Below are 21,570 nucleotides of genomic sequence, written 5' to 3' on the forward strand. Positions count from 1 at the left end.
TTACACACAAGCACCCTATCCCCCCAAACATGTAATTGCTGAAAATTTCAGCAGTTATAAGTTTACAAAAAACCCACTTTTTAATATCCCTAGTTTTATATACAAAAGACATCTAAAAAGGCTAGAGAGCAGATAAAAATGGAACTTTAAGGTATGGGTATTTTGTTCTTGACATAATGAGACCATAGTTAAGGTTAAGTCATGTAACTCACTGTGATCTAAAATTTACTGTGGGTATATGGTGAATTCCAAGTGGAGTGGTATATGATCTAAAAAGCACTAGATTAGCTGTTTAACTGAGAGACTGTCAATGAGTCTCTAAATCATACTACTGCAGCTGTGATACAGACTCTTGAAAAAGCTGCTGATAGACCCTTCTATTGGATATCCCCATGGACTTTGAAGAAGTTGCCTAGCCCGTTGAATAGGAGAGCATGAGTCTGCTACAGAATACATTTAGATTATGAACAGAGTACTAGAAATCAGAATAGCAAGATAACTTGTGTAGTTTTTGGTCTAGTAGTTCATTCACAGGGTTGCTGCATAACCTTAAAACCCGGTTGTGATGCTGCTTTTTAATCAAAGTTAAGCTGTAATTTGTCAATACAGCAAATCAAAGATTTTTATAGGTCTGATTTCCATTACAGTTAAATTTAGGACTTGAAGATAGTCACAACATAATTTCCTTAAATTCAGTAAAACTCCAATAGTCTGGTATCAAAATGGCAAGAGTCTAGTGAGTGAGCTTTGGCAAAAAACGAGTCATGCGGCAGCAGCTGAACCAAGTGAAACCGGACACGTACATGCGTGTGTGTGTGTGTGTGTGTGTGTGCGTGTGCGCGTGTGTGCGTAAATAAATAAATAAACCATTTCATAGTACGTCCTGATAGTCCATCATATCCAATAATCTCGCACCACCTAGGTCCCAAAGGTTCTGGATTATCGAAAGTCTACTGTAGTATTAAGGATCTTTGTGTTTAATATTGTGTCTTCTACCCTGATTCTTTTGGAAGATACAGCCTTAATTCAGTTATAGATTTTGTGATTCTAATTGTTATGTCTAGACATAAAGTTGAGGGCAAGATTAAAAATGTCACACAATTAGAAGAAAACGGCATTAAAAAATTTCCAGGCTTGTTTTTGAGCTGGGGCAAAATGTTCTATTTCTGAAGTAATATAGGGTGAGACGCCTTTGATACTTTCTTCTTTGAAGATCAAACTGAAGTAATGTATATGGTTGGTAAGAAGGAAAATGTAATCTGCGTGTTAATCATTTTGATAGCTTTCTGTTGCTTAATTCCAGTCCTACATATTATTCTTCAGTTTTCTGCCGCATATACTTATCAGTGACTCATTTAAATCTTTCTTCAAAATATTTTGGGCTTGTTCTAAATCATGTCCTGATGTTTTTAAACTACAGGTTGCATTTCTATAAATCGGGACTCTCTGCTCTTGCTCGAACCATGGATGTTCCAGGTTCAGAGCGTCCCAGTGCGCTGCGAGGGGTCAGAGGGCCTGGGAGCCAGTGCAATGCAAGAGGGGGGAAGGGAGCCTGCTGTGCAACTCAGCTAGGCTGGGGGGAGGAGTGGAAGCTGGGAAGCCCAGTGAGACGGCAAGGGTAGCCAGAATGGGTAGGAATGGTTTCCATAGCCTCTCTGTTGGGCTGGAAATGGGTGACAGGAGAGGGAACACTTGATAATTACCTGTTCTGTTCACTCTCTCTGGGGCATCTGGTATTGGCCGCTGTCGGCAGACAGTATACTGGGGTAGATGGACCTTTGGCCTGACCCAGTATGGCTGTTCTTATGTTCCGAGGCTGGTGTGTGGCCCCAGTTGAGCTGCAGAGGCAAGCGCACAATCTAGTTGGGTTGCCAGGGTAGCTGGGGAGCTTGGTAGGGGGGGCTGGGCATGGGGTAGGGCTGGCAGTAGGGGAGCCCAGAAATGACTTCCCCATGTCCGGCAAAATCCCTCATCCAGGACCTGTCAGGTCCCAAGGGTGACAAACCAGTGAGGTCCAACCCATAGGAAAAAAAATCTTATTTTTTCTTTAAGAAACATTTTTATAAACCTGTTTAGTCTTAAATTGATGAATAAATATTTTGTTAATTTTTTTTTCTCTAGTTCTTCTAGCATTGATTGATCGAATGGGAGATGCCAAAGACCAAGTTAGAGAACAAGCACAGACTCTTATATTGAAGTTAATGGACCAGGTAGCACCACCAATGGTATGACAATAACTGGAAATTCAAACTTAAGCTCTGATATTATAAATATTTACATGTGATCTTAACTTGATACACAGGTTTCTCCAGTGAATTCAGCTGTTAAGTGTGTGCAAATTTTAGCTGGATCATTGTCTTAATGTGTAAACAATATTGAACAGTTTTGCTTTAGCTGAAGATGTAATTTTCACACTAAGCATACCGTTTTTATATTTATTATACACTTAAAAAAGCGGTACATGGTGTAGTCACTCTTTGTTGGCAGGAGAGCATCTCCTACCAACAAAGCATTGTCTACACTACTACTTTTGCCAGTCAAACTTTCGTTGGTCAGGGTTGTGATGGGTTGCAGTCACAGATGACCCCTTGGGACTATTCCCTAGTGTGCTGATTATGTCACTGACACTCGCTTTCTTGCTGTTTGGGGCTCCTTACTGCCTTGTCTTGTCCTGCTGGGCCAGATTTTCTGGTGTCCCCAGACATGGCACAGAACTAGGGTAACTGCCTCCTCCTGAAGAGCACTGAAGACACTGCACCAGTTCAGCTCTGAGAGAATGCATAGCACCCAGGAAACCAACCTCCTTAAGGGATCAAACCCCCAAATAAATCCGTCTTTCTCTGTGAAAAAGTTTTATACGATGAAAACTCATCAGATAAGCCCCCTTTATCAACGAAAGAAGGATATGCACACTAGTTATTCCCCTCCCTCCCTCCCCCCCAGGTAAAAATTATTTACACTGGGCTTGATAATAAAAACACTTTTGTTTACTAACTACAAATAGTAGGATTTAAGTGGTTGCAAATGATAATGGACAGATCAAAGTAAATTACAAAATTAAAATAAAAAGAAAATGCAAAGTTCATTCTAATACCCTAAATCTTATTGCAAGCAGTTTTTTTATCTACAGAGCTGTTCTTGCCCTAGCCATAATCTTCAGGTCGGAGACTTTCACCTTAACCTAGGTCCCCAGCCCTCTTTTTTTTTTTTTTTTTTTTAATAGTGTGCCTACAGTGGCCAAAGATGAAGGGACTGATTTCTTCCTGTTGCTTAAATCTTTTGTTCTACATCCTCCCTCCCATAAAAAATTATGTAGTCAAAATGGTATCTCAATACAAGGTGTTTTGGTCACATGCCTTCCCAGGACCATTGCTTAGACTTAAAGGACAAAGCTGTTACCGAGGTTAAGTTGATCACCCAGTCATTAGGCTTCTAGAGCACCATTGATGGCTCTCATTAGCACATTTCAAATCATAAACAGTCTCATAATTGATATTTCTTATTTTACATACAAGAAGGATACATGCACCTAAATTAGATATACAGATCCAGAAGATTGTAACATAAGTGATAGGTTTCATGAGGTATTTTGTCCAAAGCATCTTAGTGTTATGCATATTAATATTCATAAGCCAATTTCACAGAGCATGTGGGGGAACAGTCACAGTGGGGTGTGTGTGTGTGTGTGTGTGTGTGTGTGTTCACACCTGGATGACAAAAGTTTTACTGTTTGTAAATTTGTTGAGCCACAAACTGTCTCTTACTGCAGATTGGACCTCCCTGGTCTGGCATAATCAGAACCTGACCAGTCCTGAGCAAGAGAATTTTCCAGACCAGGGGAGGTATCCCCTGCAACGTGCCCTCAGCCAGCCGACCTCCTGTTCTTGCCCCCTCTAATCCCTCACCAGCTGGGCTGTCCACTCTGCTGCTGTCAGTCCTCCATTCCTGGGCTGCAATGCATGGCTGGGGTTCTCCAGCTCCACTGTCCCCTGTTGAGCTGCTGGCTCTTCTACCATTCTGCTTCTGGGCTCTCTGGTTTCTGGACCACTGTGTGCCAGTTTTCAGAAGTTCAACCTGTATGTTTTTTCAGTGCCTAGCACAATAGTATTCTGTTTGTTTGGGCCTTCTGCGGGTTCCCAGGGTCCCAGACGTGACTGGTACTGAACCAGAGAATTTGCTGAACCTGGAGAGGGCAATATTATCTAACAGCTTTACTAACACTATCACTGCTTATTGAGTTCTTACATTTAGGGATAAATTAGAGCTAAATAACAGCACAGAACACTTGAGAGCAAGGACTGGTAGCTATAAACAAACTATATGGGACTGCAGAAAACTTGGTTACAACCATGATAAGTGTTCATTGGGCTAACTAAAATCATGCTGAACCATGGATGTTGTTGGACCAGAGAGGTTCATCCTCTAGGTTCTTCAGTAAAATTACTTATTAATGTAAGTCTGAACAATGGAAAATTGCCTAACAGGATTTATTGCTTAAGCAGTATTATTGAGGATTCTTGGAATGGGATAATCAATAGGAATTTTGTTGTTACTTAACTATTACTAATTCCCTTTCCAAGAAAATCCTCTTTATAAGTTTCCAGATATTGAAATTAATTAGGGATGTTAGCGTATAGACATTGAAATGATTAACTGATAAGCCTAGGCTTATCAGTTAATCCAAATGACTATACATAACCCCCACCTTCTTGTTGCATCTGTATCCTGTCAGGAGCTGGCTTTTAAACGAGTTCCCCATGTGTGCCAGTTCCTGCACAGCTGCCTTCTCCCTCCCTCCAGCTACCTCCCTCAGAGGCAGCAGCATGGAGGCAGGGTAGGTGGGATCCAGCTCCCTGTGAGCACTGATCCTGTGGAGCCACCTGCCTTCCTTCCCCCTCCCATGCTGCTGACTCTCCATCAGAGGCAGCTGCAGAGTGGGGGAGGCAGGTGGGAGCCAATACGTGTGGGCAGCTGGGTTTTAAGCCAGCTCTGCTCTGTGTATGCTGGTTCTGCAGAGCTGCTGCCTGTTCTCCTGATACCTTCCACAAAGGTAGCAAAGTGGAGGCAGGTAGGAGCTGGTGCTTGGGAAGCCAGCTTGAAACGCTCAGAGGGCAGGTGGTGCTGCTATGGAGCAGTCTCTGTCCACGGCAGCCCGGGCTTGCCATGGGCAGAGGCTGCTCTCTGGGGAGCTTAGGGACAGAGGCTTCTGCAACCCTGTGCTCCTTCTCTGTATGAGAGGCAGCAGCATAGGGTGGCAGGGGGCTCCCCTGGAGTAGAGCTAGGAGCGCACTGGCTGCTGGCCCTGCCCCAGTACTTTAGTAACCATTTAACTGTTTAAAAAATTGTTGCAGTTACACAGTTACTAAAAACACAATATCTAACATCCCTAAAATGAATAGGCAGGCTCTTTTGGTTTTGCAAATTAGAACAAGGTACTTTATACTGCTAAATCCTGCATATGTTCAGAGACCTAGGGATCAATGTGTGGGGAACTTGGACCTATGAACCTTATCTCAAGTAGAGAGAAATTTTTGAAAATGTTTTTGTTACCAAAAAATATTTTGGTACGATTTAAGCAATCCTTAAAAATGGATAGTCCTTTCCTGCAACCCTTCTGTCCCCTTCTATCAGTCGAAAAGGACTTAATATCCTGGGTGTCTGAGCATTTCGTCACTTCTGATGAAAGAGCCCATTCCCTAGGAACAGTTGATTTACTTGCTGGTAAATTCCATTTTCTTACCACAATGTTAAGGGTGCTTCTTTTTGAAAAGTAAATAAAATACAAGAAAGAGAAAAGCAGTAAAATATAGAATGAAACACGGGATGATATAGTAACATCTAAGGAAATTAGATATAGTGTAATTGAATAATTATATAACCGCGTGAAGTCTTATTGGTTACATGATGATTCAATAGTCCTCAAGGGCAGGGCCAGCAGCCAATGTGCTCCTGGCACCACTACCGGGGAGCCTCCTGCCACCTCATGCTGCTGCCTCTGTATCAGAGGCAGCAGAGTGGAGTGACAGGCGGGACCCAGTCCATGAGGAGAGCCAGTTTAAAAAAAAAACGCTCCCCATGCTGGCTGACTGGCTGCCTGCTGCCCTGTGCTGTTGCCTCTGATACAGAGGCAGCAGCAACCCCTGTCTGTGGGGATCCGAGCTCCACGCTGACAGAGGCTGCTGTGGAGGGAGAGGGGGAAGGGGCAGGGGAGACTGCTGCGAAGTAGCCTTTGTTCACGGTGGCCTAGGCTGGCCGTGGACAGAAGCTGGTCCATGGCAGCCGCCTCTGTCAATGGGGGGGGCCAATCTTCCCGCAGACAGAAGCTACTCTGTGGGAGGTGGAGCAGCCTCTGTCTGCGGGGAGCTTGGACCCCTCACAGACCAGGGCTGCTGCTGCGAGCAGCCTCTATTGGCAGCCAGCCCTAGCTGCTGCAGACAGGCTATTTTGTGGCAGCTCCCTCCCTCCCTCCCCCCCCCCCCCCCCGACCACCACCCCTCCCGGCCATGCAGCGGGGAGGGAGGGGCAAGCAGGTGGCACCATGGAGCTGGTGTTCACGGGAAATGGCTTTTAAGCTGGTTCCCCCAGCACTGATTTATTCCTGTCACCCCCCCTCGCTGCCTCTGTGGGAGACAGCAAGGTGGGGCAAGCAGATGGGTCTGTTGAGCCGGCATGCGCAGAGAGCCAAAAGCCAGCTCCCCAGGCGTATCAGCTCTGGCCAGTCCTCCTCCCTTTCTGTGCTGCTGCCTCTCTATTAGAGACAGCAGCGCAGAGGTGAGTGAGGGGACAGGCGGATCCAGTGCTCATGGGAACTTGCTTAAAGCCAGCTCCTCACAGGCACTGGCTCCCGCTCCCCACACATTGCCTCTGATACAGAGGCAGCAAGGGTTGGGGGGAGTGTGTGTAGTCGATCAACCTTGGTTTATTGGTTAATCTTATGGATTAATCATGTAGTGGACTGCTTGTTGACATCCCCAGTAGCATCATTATAAAAATACAAGTTAATTCCTGGGTGTGGCAAGCCAAATAAGAAGAGATGCTAATTATTGCTAGAGAGCAGATTTTGGAGGGATGAGTGGTAGTGAAGAGGTAACCTAAATTAGCCTATAATTTAGTTTGAAGACATTTATTTTACTACCTTACAATCCCTTGCAGTTGCTTCTCTACCTGTTTCTTGTCTGTGTGGTAAGAAAATTGCCTTATTTTCCTCTTCTACCTCAGAATTGTTGGCTAATTGGACATGGATGTTTTCTTCTTTGCAAGTCTCTGCTTTGTTGATTATTTTGCTATTTTGGCAAGCAAATACTGCTTGTTTTTTCTAGTTTGTTCTCTTAAATATTTATACACTGTAAAATCTGAGATTATTTTCAAATGAACATTGATTTAAAAATGATTACTGTACCCTTTGTGTAGCTATTTTAAAACATGCTACATAGTTATGAAAGGGGATATTATCTAGTGTTTAGTACTTCTCACAATACCTCTTTTTGATTAGCGTTGTTGATTTGTTAGAGTTTTTTAGTAGGACCAATACAATTTAATAGTTTACATACATAAGCTACAGTATACTGTTTGCTGTAACTGTGCTACATCAGATTTGCAGTGTTTGAAGAGTCTAAATTATAGAACACTGTATAAATGGAAAAATATGCTATTCCTTAGGCAGTATGCAGCTGTTGCTAGGTAACATTCTCAGATGCCTGCTCAATGATGGCAGCATTGCAGCTGAAGGGGCCTTGCAGTATGAGTCTGTGCACTTCCTTTGAAATATCAGTGCAAATCCAGAGTGTTGTAAGCTCCATGTTGCATCATTAACTTTGTGATATAGAGCTCCAGAGCTACAGGCAACAGGGGAATTTAAAAAAATAAAAAGAGAAGAGAATGAATAAAGATAAACAAAAAACACTGAAGATAAACAAAAAACACGGACATGCAGGAGAGCAAATGAGGAATTGTGTAGTTTAAGAAATACATAGTAAAAGAAACGGCAAGAGATCAACGCAGAAACAGATGGAATTGAAGATAAAATAGAATCAGGATAAACGATAGGGGGAAAATATAAAATAGAGAAGGACAAAAGTAACTTAATGGAGGAATATAATGAATACAGGATAGGAAGAGACTAAAAACTGGGACTGGGAGGAGATTTTACTAGATAAATAAGTAAAATATTGTACGAAATGAATCAAGAAAACCTTTGCTTAAGCCATGGTAGTTAGACATTTTAAAGTTTTACTTTGGCTTTTCAGTTGTGTTACAAAATATTTCAAAATATATTGAATTAGGAGAACAAAATATTGGGAATGTACAAAGGAAAATGATTTTAGAAATGTTTCTGGTATGGGGTATTTTGTGTTGCTTAATGTAAATAATCCAAAGATTGGAACAAGTGGGTGTCGTTATTGTTCCATCCTGTAAAAAAACCTCATTTTTGTTTGAAGCATTCCTCCACTTGACAAAACAAAACTTCAGAATATTGTCAAAACTTCAGAAGCTATTGATATTAACATTATTATAGGTGAACAGGACTGCATTGTGCTACCAGTAATTCAAGGCAATTGTTTTTGTTTTAATAGTGTATTTGGGAACGACTTGCTGTTGGTTTTAAACACAAGAACAACCGATCCCGAGAAGGAGTGTGTTTGTGTCTCGTTGCAACCTTAAATACGTAAGCATCATTTTTTATGATAAAATAATACAATTTAGGACTTTATCCTGTTTGGTTCAGAATGACTTTTCCATACTTCAAGGTACCTGATATATTTAAAAGTGTGTGCGTGTGCACGCACACACCCCAGAATGCCAAGAACTGGAGATCCATGATGAAAATGTTTCCTTTAGTGATACCAAGCTACTAAGTAAAACTTCTGTATGTGTGTGAAAAAGTGTTTTTTCTCTTTTTTGATTGATTTCTTTTCTTTTCAGTTTTGGTGCACAATCCTTAATCCTCAGCAAGTTGGTGCCACACTTATGCATCTTGTTTGGAGACTCCAATAGTCAGGTAAGTATTTTATTGCTATATATTAGTTGAGCGGTATGTGTTTTGATATTAAAAAGATGTTAAGTTGATTTTATATACTTAAAGAAAAATCTTCCTAGATCTTTTTGTATGCCTTCTTGTTCATCCAGTCAAGCCTTACCTTCTGATTTTTAATACTGAGCCTTATGTATTGCCAGATTTCCACAGGCTGGAGGGAGGGAGTAGCTTTATGGTGGGCCTGCTGGCTCTCTTGCCTCATTTTTTTCCCTATCTCCAACAGCTTAAATCAAATCACTGATTGATAGTCATTTTCTGTAGAACATATTCAGAGAAAAATAATTGAACAACAAAAAGGATTAACATCAGAAAGAAGATTTAAAATGAAATTTGTAGAGATTGACCAGTTGAGTAAGGAAACATAGCAGATAGAAAGTGAACACCTCTTCCAGGATGCAGATAGGTGAGGTGAGATATTTAGTGCAGTATAAGGACTATTGCTAGTAATGAAGTAAAATTAAGCAAAGAGATGGCTAAGATGAATGGTAACATTTGCACTATAGAGTAGCCTTCAATTGGAAGTGTTTAAAGCCCTACTAGTGATTTGTTCCAAATTGGATTTGGCAAGCACTAGAAAATCAAGTAAGGTTGTGATTATCTAGTCCATATCTTACAGGTCTTCTCTCTAATTCAGTTGATTTCAAGTCAAAGATGCTCTGGCATTTTGTGGCTCACTTTTTGTACAATAGTTGTGATATGGGAAGTATCTTAATCAAATGAGTATGCTGTGGATCACCTGCATTCTGGAACAAATTATGTTGGTACTTTACATGGAACAGTAATATGAAAGAATTGTTTGTGTTTTAGCTCTTTTATGTGTTAGGTATGATGAGTTTCACCAAAAAACGACTCTTCTTTGTTTTCCCTGAATATATTTTTCTAATGACTGGTCCTCTTACTCTTTTCGGACCTGTGATGCTTCGCAATAGCGCTCTTAGTAGAGGCAGGAAGAATGGCTCTTGCTTATTTCTGGATGCGTTTTCAGGCAGTTAGGTTGTTTTTTACAGTGAAAATCACAACTGGACTAGAAGCAGATAGAAATATCAATCACACAAAATGTTTGAGATTGTTGATCTAGTGTAGTAATGCTAGAAAAATTAGCCCCTGCCCCCTGTTTGAGAGCTATGTCATCCCATCCAGTGTGTGTTTGTAGGAGTCACTGGGATGGCCACCTCAATGTCCCTTCTTGGCCAGAGGTCACCCCTCAGGTGGACCTAACTCAGCCCCCTCCTTCCCTTTCTACTTTCAAGGGGGTTCATGGCTTTTGAAAGTATAGTAAAAGAACCCTGGTTAGGGTATGGCTTATTAACTTAGATTTCAACTATGAGCACAAAAGTCTTCTCCCTCAAGGTCCTTCCTTCCTTAGCAGGCCACTTCCAGCTTCCCCATAACTGAATTAATCAACTTGCCTAGTCTCAAAATCATCTCTGCAAGAGCCTTTCCCACTCTTTCTGTATTCTTTCTATAGCTTTTTTAAGCATTCCCTCTTCTTTTGCTGCTTCCTTCTGCTCTTTATAGGAAATTCGACTTGTCCATACCCAGTGGGCTCTTCTCATGAATCTCAGACCACTTCCCAGGCTAATTGCATGGGGATGGCTAGTAAAGTCCTTGAAATAACTTGGTTATCCATCTCTGCCATCCTCATGTTTCCAACTCTCTGTGAGTTAAACCTTTGTGCTCGGTTGTTGTAGGGACACTGGAGCATTGATTATTCATTGTGCTATATAAATATAATCATCTAATACAAAAAATCTTAATTAAATATGCATTCACAGGTGAGAGATGCTGCAATATTGGCAATTGTGGAGATTTATAGACACGTAGGAGAGAAAGTAAGAGCCGATCTTAATAAGAGGGGAATTCCTTCTGCTAGGTAAGTCATTTAATTTTTACCTCTTTTGATCAGTACCTAGAATGCATTAAAATCCTGCTACTGTTAAATATGTAGTACCATTTTACACCATCTGTAAATTTTTTTTGTTTACATGAGAACATCATTGCTGTTTCCATTTCTGCTTGTTATGTAACAAATGACATATAACCAAAGTTGAAAACTACTTACTTGATCTTTTCTGTTGGAAGATGCCTGGGCTGTATGAAGCAAATAACTTTACATCCAAGAATCAAATCAGATTTTTTTTTAAAAGTAGATCTGGGCAAATTATGGAAAAACCTTCCAATTTAATAAAAAGTTTCACTGAACTTGGAACACATTATTCAGATATATTGTTTCCAACTGTAAATGTGGGTGAATAATGGTTTGTGTGTGGGTGTGTGTGTGTGGGGGGCAATTTGTGAATATTTAGACACATGCCGTGAGGCCATGCCTGCCTCCGATGGCCACTCCTCATGTATTTGCTGTCTTGGTGAGGGACATATACCTCAGAAGAGTCCTCACTACAGCCTCGGCTAGCAAAGATAGGGAGATGTGGCTCCGCATACTCCTCTTCAATAAGGCTCCTCAGCTTTCGGCTACTGGGGACTCCACTGTTCATTCTGAGATGCCTAGGGCAGAGAAATGGCATGCAAGTTCACCGGCACCCAAGCCAGTGTCGAAGAAAAGATTTTCCACCTCTAGGTCTCTACTGCTGTTGACATGCAACCACATTAGCTCTGGCGATTTAAACCGGACACCTCTGGAACCAGACGTAGCTGGTAAGCCAAAACTGCGGAACCGAAGAACCGTGATGAAGCTACAGCGGTACCGATAACAGCGGCACCGGCATCGTCCACACCCAGCAAACAGAGGGATACCAACAAGCCTTCGTCAATGGCACCGACTACTCAACTGGTGCCGACGAATACTCGGGCAAAGTTGAACTGTACCCATCGCTCCCCCCAAGCCCGGAACCGACTTTTTTGCTGGCACCATCACTGGTGCCACATTCACCAGCACCCAGGCAAAGTGCTGCACTCTCGTAATATTCATCATCATACATCCCCCAACTAGAATTTTCAAGGTGGTTTTCCCTATTTCTTTCCCTGTCCTCCAGGACGATTTGTTCCCTCTGATCGCTGGTGTTGTTGGTCTGCAGTATTTCTCATGAATGCATCAGTGTCTTTTCCTCTAGGCATTCTTCTCTGACCAGTTAGTACCATGATAAATATCAGACATACTCATTCCTATCACTATCTGCCACCTTGGAGGACTGACTGGAGGTACTCTCCATGCCATTACCATAACTGGCCCCCTGTTGCAGGCGTTCCACTTCTTGCCACTACTCGAGTGCCCCCCCCATGCCACCCTGCAGGCAACTGCCTCCCTCACAGCAATCACACACTTCACTGGAGTTCCACCTTAACGAGACATAAGAGGGCCAGATTACAGATGAGGAGGAAATTCAACAGCCAGGCACCTCCCCTACAGAACAATCTTCCTCTTTGCTAGACAAGGCAGTACTACTGGGGAATGTTTCCCCTGTCGACATCAAACAATTTCAAGAGCTGTTCAAGAGCAGCAAATACAACTCAGAAAGGTTGTGAGCAAGCAGCATCGTTTACTTAATCTTGAACTGACCCAAAACGGAAAGATTGCACTTCTTATTGATGAAGCCTTAATGGAATCTTTTGAAGAAATATGGTAAACACTTGCCTCTGTGTCCCCCACCAATAAGCGGGTGGACAAGAAATATTTTGTCTCTTCTAAAGGCCTGGACTTCTTGTTCACTTACCCTCAGCCTAATTCTCTGGTGGTTGACGCCGTGCAACAATGATCTGAGCTTCCACAGTACAAAAACTCCCCACAGGAAAAAGATTCAAAACATATGGACAATATTTGAAAGAAAAGTTTATTTCTCGTCCATGCTGTTACTTCGTATTATGAACTATGCTGCCCTTCTTTCAAATCACAACTTTGATAACTATTCCCAGGTAACTGAGCTGATGGAACACCTTCCAGACAACAAGAGGCCTATACTCAAGTCCATAGTGCTGTTACCCAAAAAATATTCTCACTGGAGACTAGCCAGGGTTACACTAGTATGGGTTTATTTCCACTAGGTAAAACTAAAGAAGAGTAAGCAGTCACCAAAGGTTTAAACTAAAGAAGATAGATCTCTCTCTCTCTCTCTCTCAAGCAAGGACACATCCCTCCATTCATTCACACCCATTCATTCCTGCCCTCAGGCACTCACACACTTCCACAGACATATGGGTTGCAGAAGGAGCCAAGGCATGTGGATCCTGGAGGGTCTGTCTGCTCATCATGGCTGAGGAAGCAGGTCATGAGGAGAGACACTGGAGAGGAGCTTCTCAGGAGCAGGGGAAGGAAAAAAAGAGTCTCACATGTGCTCCTTCTCTTTATATAGTGTCTGAATGGCTCCTGTGACTCATTCACCTCGTCATCAGGGAGCATGCCCAGACTTCCCTTTATCCAGCAGGGAGCATGCCCAGACTGTGATGACTCATTGAAATGTGCTTCATTGTTCCAAGCCTTCTTCAAACACACACACACACACACACACACTCTTTCTCCATTCACTCAGGGGAGAATGCAGCTTAGGGAAAGTTACAAGCAAGGTGGTTGAGAGTTACAAAGATTAAAAAGTTGTATTTTACAGTAAATTTGAGTTACACAGATTACAAAGTTCACCAACACCCAGGTGAAAGATTACAATAAGTTGCCGTTTAAAACCTTAGACCTTACAGTTTGGTGTAGTATCAGAAAATCAATGTATATAAATCAAGTAAGCTCAGGTGGAGGCATTTTTTTATGCAACAAGTGCAAGAAGGATACACAGCTGCCTGCACATTCCTCCAAATAACATTGGATGTCATGGTCTTGGCGGCAAGGTCTAGGGCTACATTGGTTGTTAGCCTCGTGGTTACAGTCTGCCGGGGTTCCTAAAGAGCTACAAGGGAAGGTGGAGGGCCTACCCTTTTGATAAAGAAAAATTGTTTGCTGCCAAAACTGATGAGGTGCTTCATTCCAGTAAGGACTCTCGGAGTATTCTAAGAATGTTGGGGATATATACCCTGCCATACAGATGTAAACATTACCTTTCCATCCGTATCAACTGCAATGAGACTTCACATATTCCAGAAATTACAATAAATCCTTCAGTCAGAGCCATTCCAGGCCAAGAATACAAAGGAGGAGGCAACAAAACAATCACCCTTCTGCTCCCCACAATAACAAGCAGCAGGTTTGAAATCCCGGTCGGGGGCATGCATGACCTCTCCCACAATCATTTTCGGAACCACCCTCCTACTTTTGCATCATCGCTTATGCCCTTTTTATCACCAATGGGCTTCCATCACAACCAGCCAATGGGTTTTAGAAATAATTAAAGCCAGTTACTCCATCACGTTTCTTTTGCTTTTTCCATCCTTCCTACTCCTCCTGTTTCCCCCCTCTCTCCAGAAAGTCTTATGAGGACCTTCTGTGCCAATCTGTCTATCACCTCTTGGCCATTGGAGCCATCGAGAGAGTGCCTGATCAATTCAGAGGCAAGGAGTTCTAATTACTTCCTTCCAATTACTTCCAAATGCGCTGGAGGACGGAGACCTGTGCTAGACTTATGAAAGCTCAACAAATACCTCAACCAGCAGTGATTCAAGACGGTTATGTTAGCAACCATTATTCCAGCACTGGACAAAGGAGACTAGTTTGCAGCCCGCAACCTGCAAGATGCTTGCTTTTTCATGTGACCATACATCCTTCTCTCAGATCAGTCCTCCATTTCATCATTGCAGCCAAGCATACTACTATGCAATTTATCTTTGGCTTCTCCCATTTTTCCAAGATGCTAGCGGTTTTTACCAATTTTCTTCGTCATCAGAGATTAGTTATCTTCCCCTACCTCGATGACTGCCTTACAAAAGGGACATCTCCAGAAGAGACAGTTCACATGATATCTACAACAAAAGACCTATTCCAATCCTTAGGTCTTCTTCTCAATGACCAAAAGTCTACTCTTCAGCTGACTCAGTTGCTAGAATTTATCAATGCCCACCTAGACTCAGCTCGGGCCAGTCCCTGCTTACTGATCCAGAGATTCCAAGTGGTTCAGGATCTCGTCACCATACTTACCATCAGCCCTTCGGTTATGGTCCTTATGTGCCTACGACTTATAGGCCACATGGCTGCTGCTACTTACATGATCCAAAATGCCTGACTACATATGAGGTGTCTTCAGCACTGGCTGGCCTCTGTTTACATCCTGTTAAAGTATCAGGTCCACAAAAATGTTTTGTTTCCTTTGAAGGTCCTTGCCTCCCTTAAGTGGTGGACCAGTCCCACCAACCTACTGGTAGGGGTACTTTTCAAATGCGATCAACCATCTCCACAGATCACAACCGATGCTTCAGTGACAAGTTGGGAAGCCCACCTAGCTAATTTTTCTGCTCAAGGCCGCTAGTCTGGAAACGAGAACTTTTTACACACAAATGTTCTAGCGCTCAGGGCAGTATTCAATGCCTGCAAACACTTTCAGACACAAATAGTGAATCATATGGTCAAAATTTTCACAGACAATGTGTCCACATTGTCTTACATCAAATGTCAGGGTGGAGCTTGATTCTTCTCATTGTGTGCCAAAGCAGTCCACCTTTGGAACTGGTGCATTGCCAATAACGTAAAGCTGATAGTGGCGTACCTGCCTGGCATCCACAACAGTACTTCAGACTTACTCAGCAGCCAGTTCAATACGGACCACAAGTGGCCCTTCTGCACTGCAACCCTCAGAGCCTACACTTGACAGCCTGGCTCCTCACTGGTTTCAAGATGCTGAAGTGCGATGTTCTGATAGAGTAAAGAGAGTCCTTTTCCATAACAGACATGATACCACCCGCACCACCTACCTTCAGAAGTGGAAGAGACTCTCTGTGTGGTGTGAATGAAAGCGCATGTACCCATATGAGGGTCTACTTCCTCTCATCTTAGACTACATGCTTGACCACAAACGGTCCTTGTCCCTCTCCTCTCTTATGGTGCACTTAGCGCTATTAATGCATTCCATCCACCACTCGAGGAGAGAGGAAGGGACACTCTATTTTTGCTCACCCAGTAACTAGACTGTTTTTGAAGTGCCTCCATAACCTATTCCCACCTAAGAGTCTGCCTCTATCTTCATGGAATCTCAAACTAGTCCTCAACACGTTGACCAGAGCTCCCTTTGAACCTCTGGCTACCTGCCCTCTACCCATTATCACAGCCAAGGTGTTATTTCTCCTTGCAATAACATCTGCATGCAGTGTTAGCAGTCTTGCTGCCCTTACCGCAGCTCTGCCATACTCAATTTTTACTAAAGAGACTGTAATTTTACATACTCACCAATCCTTCCTACCAGAGGTCTCTAACGGGTACACCCGTTGGTGAGCGCTCTGCTGCGGCCAAGTGACGCTGTGCAGGGTCCTTGCCTGGTTGTCCAGTTGCCCTCAAAGTCCTGGAACCAGGATCTGACTAGCCCTGTCTACGGTGCTAGTAAGTATCTGTTTGTGGCTGGTTTTCTGCCATTGGGTCTGGGTTTTACCCAGATCTAGGCTCAGCTCACACTGGGAGCTAGCCATAGTGCTGATTCCCCCCCACTCAGGGTATAGACCTGCTTGGGTTGAGCGCTTTAAGGGAACTGGTAGGCCCCAGCTCTGCAGCTTCTTTTATACCTCTCTGCTGTGTCCTGATTGGCTGCCACAGACACTCTATAGTGTCTGGAGGACGTCTTCTCCACTTCTGCTGGGATGGGGGGGGGGCAAGATCTCTAGCCTCCTGGAGGGGGTGTTGGGTCCTCGTCCAGCCCATCAGTCTCCTTGGACTTCCACATTAATGAGCCTATTGTTCTGCAGACGTTTTAGCCTAAACAGCACTCGTCTTCAAGGGATGCCTTGCCCCATACTTTAGATATTCATAGGGACTTTGCCTATTAATATTGACCACACCAGAAACTTCTGCACTTCATAACAATTATTAGTCTCAGTAGCCAACTGATTTAAAGACAAGCCACTTTCTTCAAGATGTATATCCAAAACTCGTGTAGCCTGCATCACACAATGTTGCATCTTACGACGCAAAACTCTTTCATCTCTAGCTAGAGCTCATTCCACAAGAGCAGTTTCTATCTCCATGGCCTTCCTATGAGATGTCTTACTCAAGGACACTTGCTGAACTGCCACGTGGTCTTCAGACAACACTTTTATGAAACACAATGTGATGCTTAAAAATTTGCTAATGATTCCTCAGTAGCCACAGCAGTATTGTCAACTGGCGAGAGTCGGTGACTCGGAAGCCCACTGTCCGGCTTATACCTCACAGCTGCTACAAAGTCACTTACAGTGGAGCACCCACATCAGTCAAAGAAGAAAGGGAAGTTACTTACCTTGTGCAGTAACCACTGATCTTCAAAATGTGTGTTCCTGGGGGTGCTCCACTTCCCACTCTCCTCCCCTCTTACTACGGAGCTGTTTCTTTATTTCTCTCTGTATAGATACTTGGGCATACGCGAGGAACTGAGGAGGGGTCAGGCCTCTCACACAAAACAGTAGGCACAAACAGCACAAGGCACCTAGTGCGCATGCGCAACCTAACTGGCTTCTGCTGTGCAAAACTCTGATTTGGGGCGACCCAGCACCTACAGTGGAACATCTACAAGGATGTATTTCTTGAAGAACTAACTTTACTGCACAAGGTGAATGACTTTCCTCTTCCCCCAGCACCAGCTCTGCATTGCCGCCTGTCTCTCTCTCTCTTCCCCTCCTCCCCAGCACTTCTGTCTCTATCAGCACAGAGGACAGAGGTTGGTCTGTGGCAGAAGCCCCTGTCCACAGGGGGTCTGAGCTCCCCACAGACAGGGGCTGCTGCTGCAAACCAGCCTTTGTCTGTGGGGAGGTTGGGTCCCTGCACGCAGGTTGCTGTCCTCCCACACTGCTGCGTCTGTATCAGCGGGCTGGCAGGCAGCTGATCTGTGTGGGGAGCTGGTCTTCAAACTGACTCCTCTCCTGAACTGGCTCCTGACTGCCTTCCTGCATTGCTGCCTCTGATACAAAGGCAGCAGCGCAGGATGGAGGGGGCTCTTCGGAAGTGCGGCTAGGAATGCACTGACTGCTGGCCACATCCTTGGGGACTAATAGCTGTGTAACTGCTAAAATTTGATGAATAGTTGAATAGCTGTGTAACTGCTAAAATTTGATGTAGTTACATGATTGTTCAGCTACACAATATCTAACATCCTTACTCCATGAGCAAAACATTTAATCCTTGTAGCTCTATTCTGGTTTAGACTGACATGGTTCTCAATTCTGCTTGTAGATGGTGATGGCTAGTCTTCATAATATTGAAAATCTGACAGCTCATCATTACTTTTATAGAAACTTATTTTTACTGCCTTATGGATGAATAACTTTCATTATTTTAAAATACCATGGTTGGTCTACAGTTTGAATATAATTGATTCATTCAGAACTTCTCAGCTGTATTACACATTTTTGTTATATGGCCCTACCAAATTCACAGCCATGCAAAATGTATCACAGACTGAGAAATCTGATGTCCTCTGTGAAATCTGGCCTCTGTGTGCTTTTATCTTTTACCATACAGCCTTTATGGGGGAGACAAGTGTTCCTCTAATTGGAGGTGCTGATCCAAAACAGTTGCTGGAGACGAGGAGGTGTAAATCATGGTTAGGATTGTGAAAGGTTAATCAGTAAGCATAATCTTTAATGGGGTCTAGTTAACTGGAGGGGGTCTGGGGAAGGTCCCTGCCCACCATGGGCAGGGGGCTGCACCAGCCCTACATGGCCCATCATGGACAGGGTCTGCTCTGGCTTCTGGGTGACTGCTGACTGAAGGTCCAGCTCCAAAGGCACAGAAGTAGGGATTGCAGTATCTTACCATGTCACCCTTACTTTTGTAGTGCTGCTGGTGGCGGCTCTGCCTTCAGAGCACGATTTCTGGCCAGCAGTTTCGGAAAGCACTGCTGCCAGCAGCTGTGCAGAAGTAAGGGTAGCATTATGCAACCCCCGCGCAATAACCTTGCAACCTCACCCCTCCAAATTCCTTTTTGGGTCAGGACCCCTACAGTTACAACACTGTGAAATTTCAGATTTAAATGTCTCAAATCATGAAATTTACAATTTAAAAATTATATGACTGTGAAATTGACCAAAATAGACCGTAAATTTGGTAGGGCCCTAGTTATGACAATGATCTAAAAAGTGAATCATGAAGTTGTAAAGTTAATATGTAACTGAAAATATTTCCCTTGATTATTTGTGTACACAGTTTTCAAATGCTCATATTGTTTCATTATATGAGCATGTGCTTAGTATGTATAAAGAATTCTACACGTAAGGAAGAGGTGGGCAATAATTTTCAGTGGAGATTCATTCTAAGAATTTGGTAAGTGAGTAGGGGTCACACTTTTCTATGATTGTCGGGGGGCTTGCCCCTGTCTCGGGGTTGCCACCCCCATCCGGGGCCTAACTCGGCCCGTCTGGGTCTAGCCCTCAAAGTACACTGCCCCTCTCTTAGGGGAAATACGGCCCACCGGCCTAGTCCCCAAAGTACAATGCCCCTGTGCTAGGGGAAATACGGCCTCCCGGTCTAGTCCTCAGTTTGCAGGCCCAGCGGCCTAGTCCTCAGTTTGCAGGCCCAGGGGCCTAGTCCTCAGTTCAGGGTTTGTTGCCCTGCTCCCCACTTGCCCGGGTCTCGGGCAGCAGGGGTAGGGGGGTCCGGGCCCTCCCTTTCCACCGGACCCCGACCCAGGGCCCTAGTAGTTTCGGGTGGCTCCCACCACTGGCTCGGCGGGGGCTCCTCCCCGCAACGCCCCGAGCCCTCAGGGGCTTCTACAGCTCCCTGCCCTGGGTCGCTTCCTACCCCCTGCTCGCAGCCTGCCGCGGTCCCACCTGTCGGCGTCGGTCGCCGGGCTGTAGTGGTCCTCCCCCTGGCAGCCGCAGAGTGGGCGGAGTCCGGTCCGGCGCTCAGGTCGCGGGTGGTCGGTCGGCGGCTCCGGCGTTGGGGCCGAGCCCGGCAGAGGCCCGGCAGCAGCACGCTCAGCTCCCTCGGCGCCTCCCTCTCTGGCCAGCAGTCGCTAGCTCCTGCTCGGGCCACAGTCTGCCCCTTCTGAGCAGGCCAGCAGTCTTTTGTATCCCTGCTCCCTTTGGAGCATGCCCAGTAGGGCTGTGTGGGTGGGGCCTTCTCCGCCCCCAGCCCCAGGTGGTTTCCCTGGGCTTGAGTGCGGGGCGGGGCCGCCCCGTCACAATGATATTATGGAAATTGTGTGGGTTTTGAGATGGAGCTTAGGTACATGAGAGACCTCTGGGTAGAGGATTGGAGTACACGAGAGGGTCCAGAGTCTGGGACGGAGTTTGGGTACAGAGGAGGTTGTGACCTGGGCCAGGGGGTTGGGGTGCCAGGTGCAGGTGCTGAACAGGAGGCAATTACTATAGGTGTCGTCTGGCTGGTGGCCCAGTGGGACCTTCAGGCAGGTTCTCTGGTTTCTACGGCTGCACATGCTGTTCAAAGCGTCTGGCCAGCATGTCTCTGTGCTGCATGTGCCTTGCGGGGAGCGAGATCTCCTTGCCCTCCCCCCACCTCAGCACCATCCTAACAGCTTCCAATTGGCTGGAAACCATCCAGTGGCAGCTGCCATGGCAGTGTTTATGGGTGTGTGCCCCACTTGGAGACCCACTGCTCTCCTCCCTTCAAGGGGCACGTGCCATATAGACACATGCAGGTTGTCCCCAACAGCCAGATACTTTGAGTAGTATGTGTAGCCACAACAGCAGTGAGCCTGCCTGAGGTCCTGCTTGGCTATGGTGAGCCTGATCCAAATGTTTGGCAAGTCGAATGTGGTTCAGAAGCTGTATTTTGCCTGCCTTGTTGTATGGTCTTATAAATGATGCTTTGGTGCACTCTGCTCTAAAGCACTGGCAAAGGAATATGTTGAGGAAGGCAGGAAAATCAAGCTCGGTTTGTACAAAATGTAATGTAACTTCATTTATATATGGGGTATTACAGTAGGGATGTTAAATTGCAGTTACTGAGCTAATCGGTATAGTCAGTATAATTTATATCAACTATATGATTAGTCGATAGGACTGCTATGCAGAGCTACATTGAAGGTAGCTCTGGGTGGCTTACTATATTTTTAAATGCAGAGGCATAGTGTCCACGTGAGCTAGGACTGCTTTGTCCCAGCTCACGCTGAGTCCAGCAACCCCTGTTCACAAACGGGCTGCTGCCAGCCCTGGCCACCATGAACAGGAGCTGCTTGGTGGCAGGAGCCCCGTCTGCAGAAGGTCCAGCTCCCCTCTGGGACCTTTGCGGACAGGGGCTGTTTGACAGCAGCTTCCCTTATTCCCTCCATGCTGCCTCTGATAGAGGCAGGCGGCACCCCGCAGCTGATGCTGGGGGGAGCCATCTTTTAAGCTGACTCCTGCCAGCATCAACTCATGCCCCCCTCCCTCCTTGCTGCCTCTCAGAGAGGCAGTGGGTGGGTGCCGCAGGGAGCATGGAGTGAGCAGGGACTTGAGCAGTCCTCATCAAGCTGTTTCACGACGACATCACAGGAGAGGTACTCTCGAATGGTGTGCCATTTGAGAAA

The 21,570-nt window shown here is 44.9% G+C and overlaps 1 protein-coding gene across 27 annotated transcripts in view; it reads left to right on the forward strand.

Annotated features, from left to right (window-relative positions):
- CLASP2 (cytoplasmic linker associated protein 2) overlaps nucleotides 1-21,570 on the forward strand; it is a 261,567-nt gene that overhangs the window by 46,577 nt on the left and 193,420 nt on the right. For 26 of the 27 annotated variants that reach the window (XM_075921810.2, XM_075921815.2, XM_089776567.1 and 23 more), the window contains exons 3-6: nucleotides 2,122-2,225; nucleotides 8,574-8,665; nucleotides 8,923-8,998; nucleotides 10,810-10,907. In XM_075921810.2, coding sequence (XP_075777925.1) covers nucleotides 2,122-2,225; nucleotides 8,574-8,665; nucleotides 8,923-8,998; nucleotides 10,810-10,907 — 370 coding nt within the window. The remainder of the gene's footprint in view (nucleotides 1-2,121; nucleotides 2,226-8,573; nucleotides 8,666-8,922; nucleotides 8,999-10,809; nucleotides 10,908-21,570) is intronic. The other variant, XM_089776572.1, reaches the window with a different exon arrangement.

This window comes from Pelodiscus sinensis, chromosome 2, assembly GCF_052426305.1.
Source record: "Pelodiscus sinensis isolate ZL-2025 chromosome 2, ASM5242630v1, whole genome shotgun sequence".
NCBI classification, from domain to species: domain Eukaryota; kingdom Metazoa; phylum Chordata; order Testudines; family Trionychidae; genus Pelodiscus; species Pelodiscus sinensis.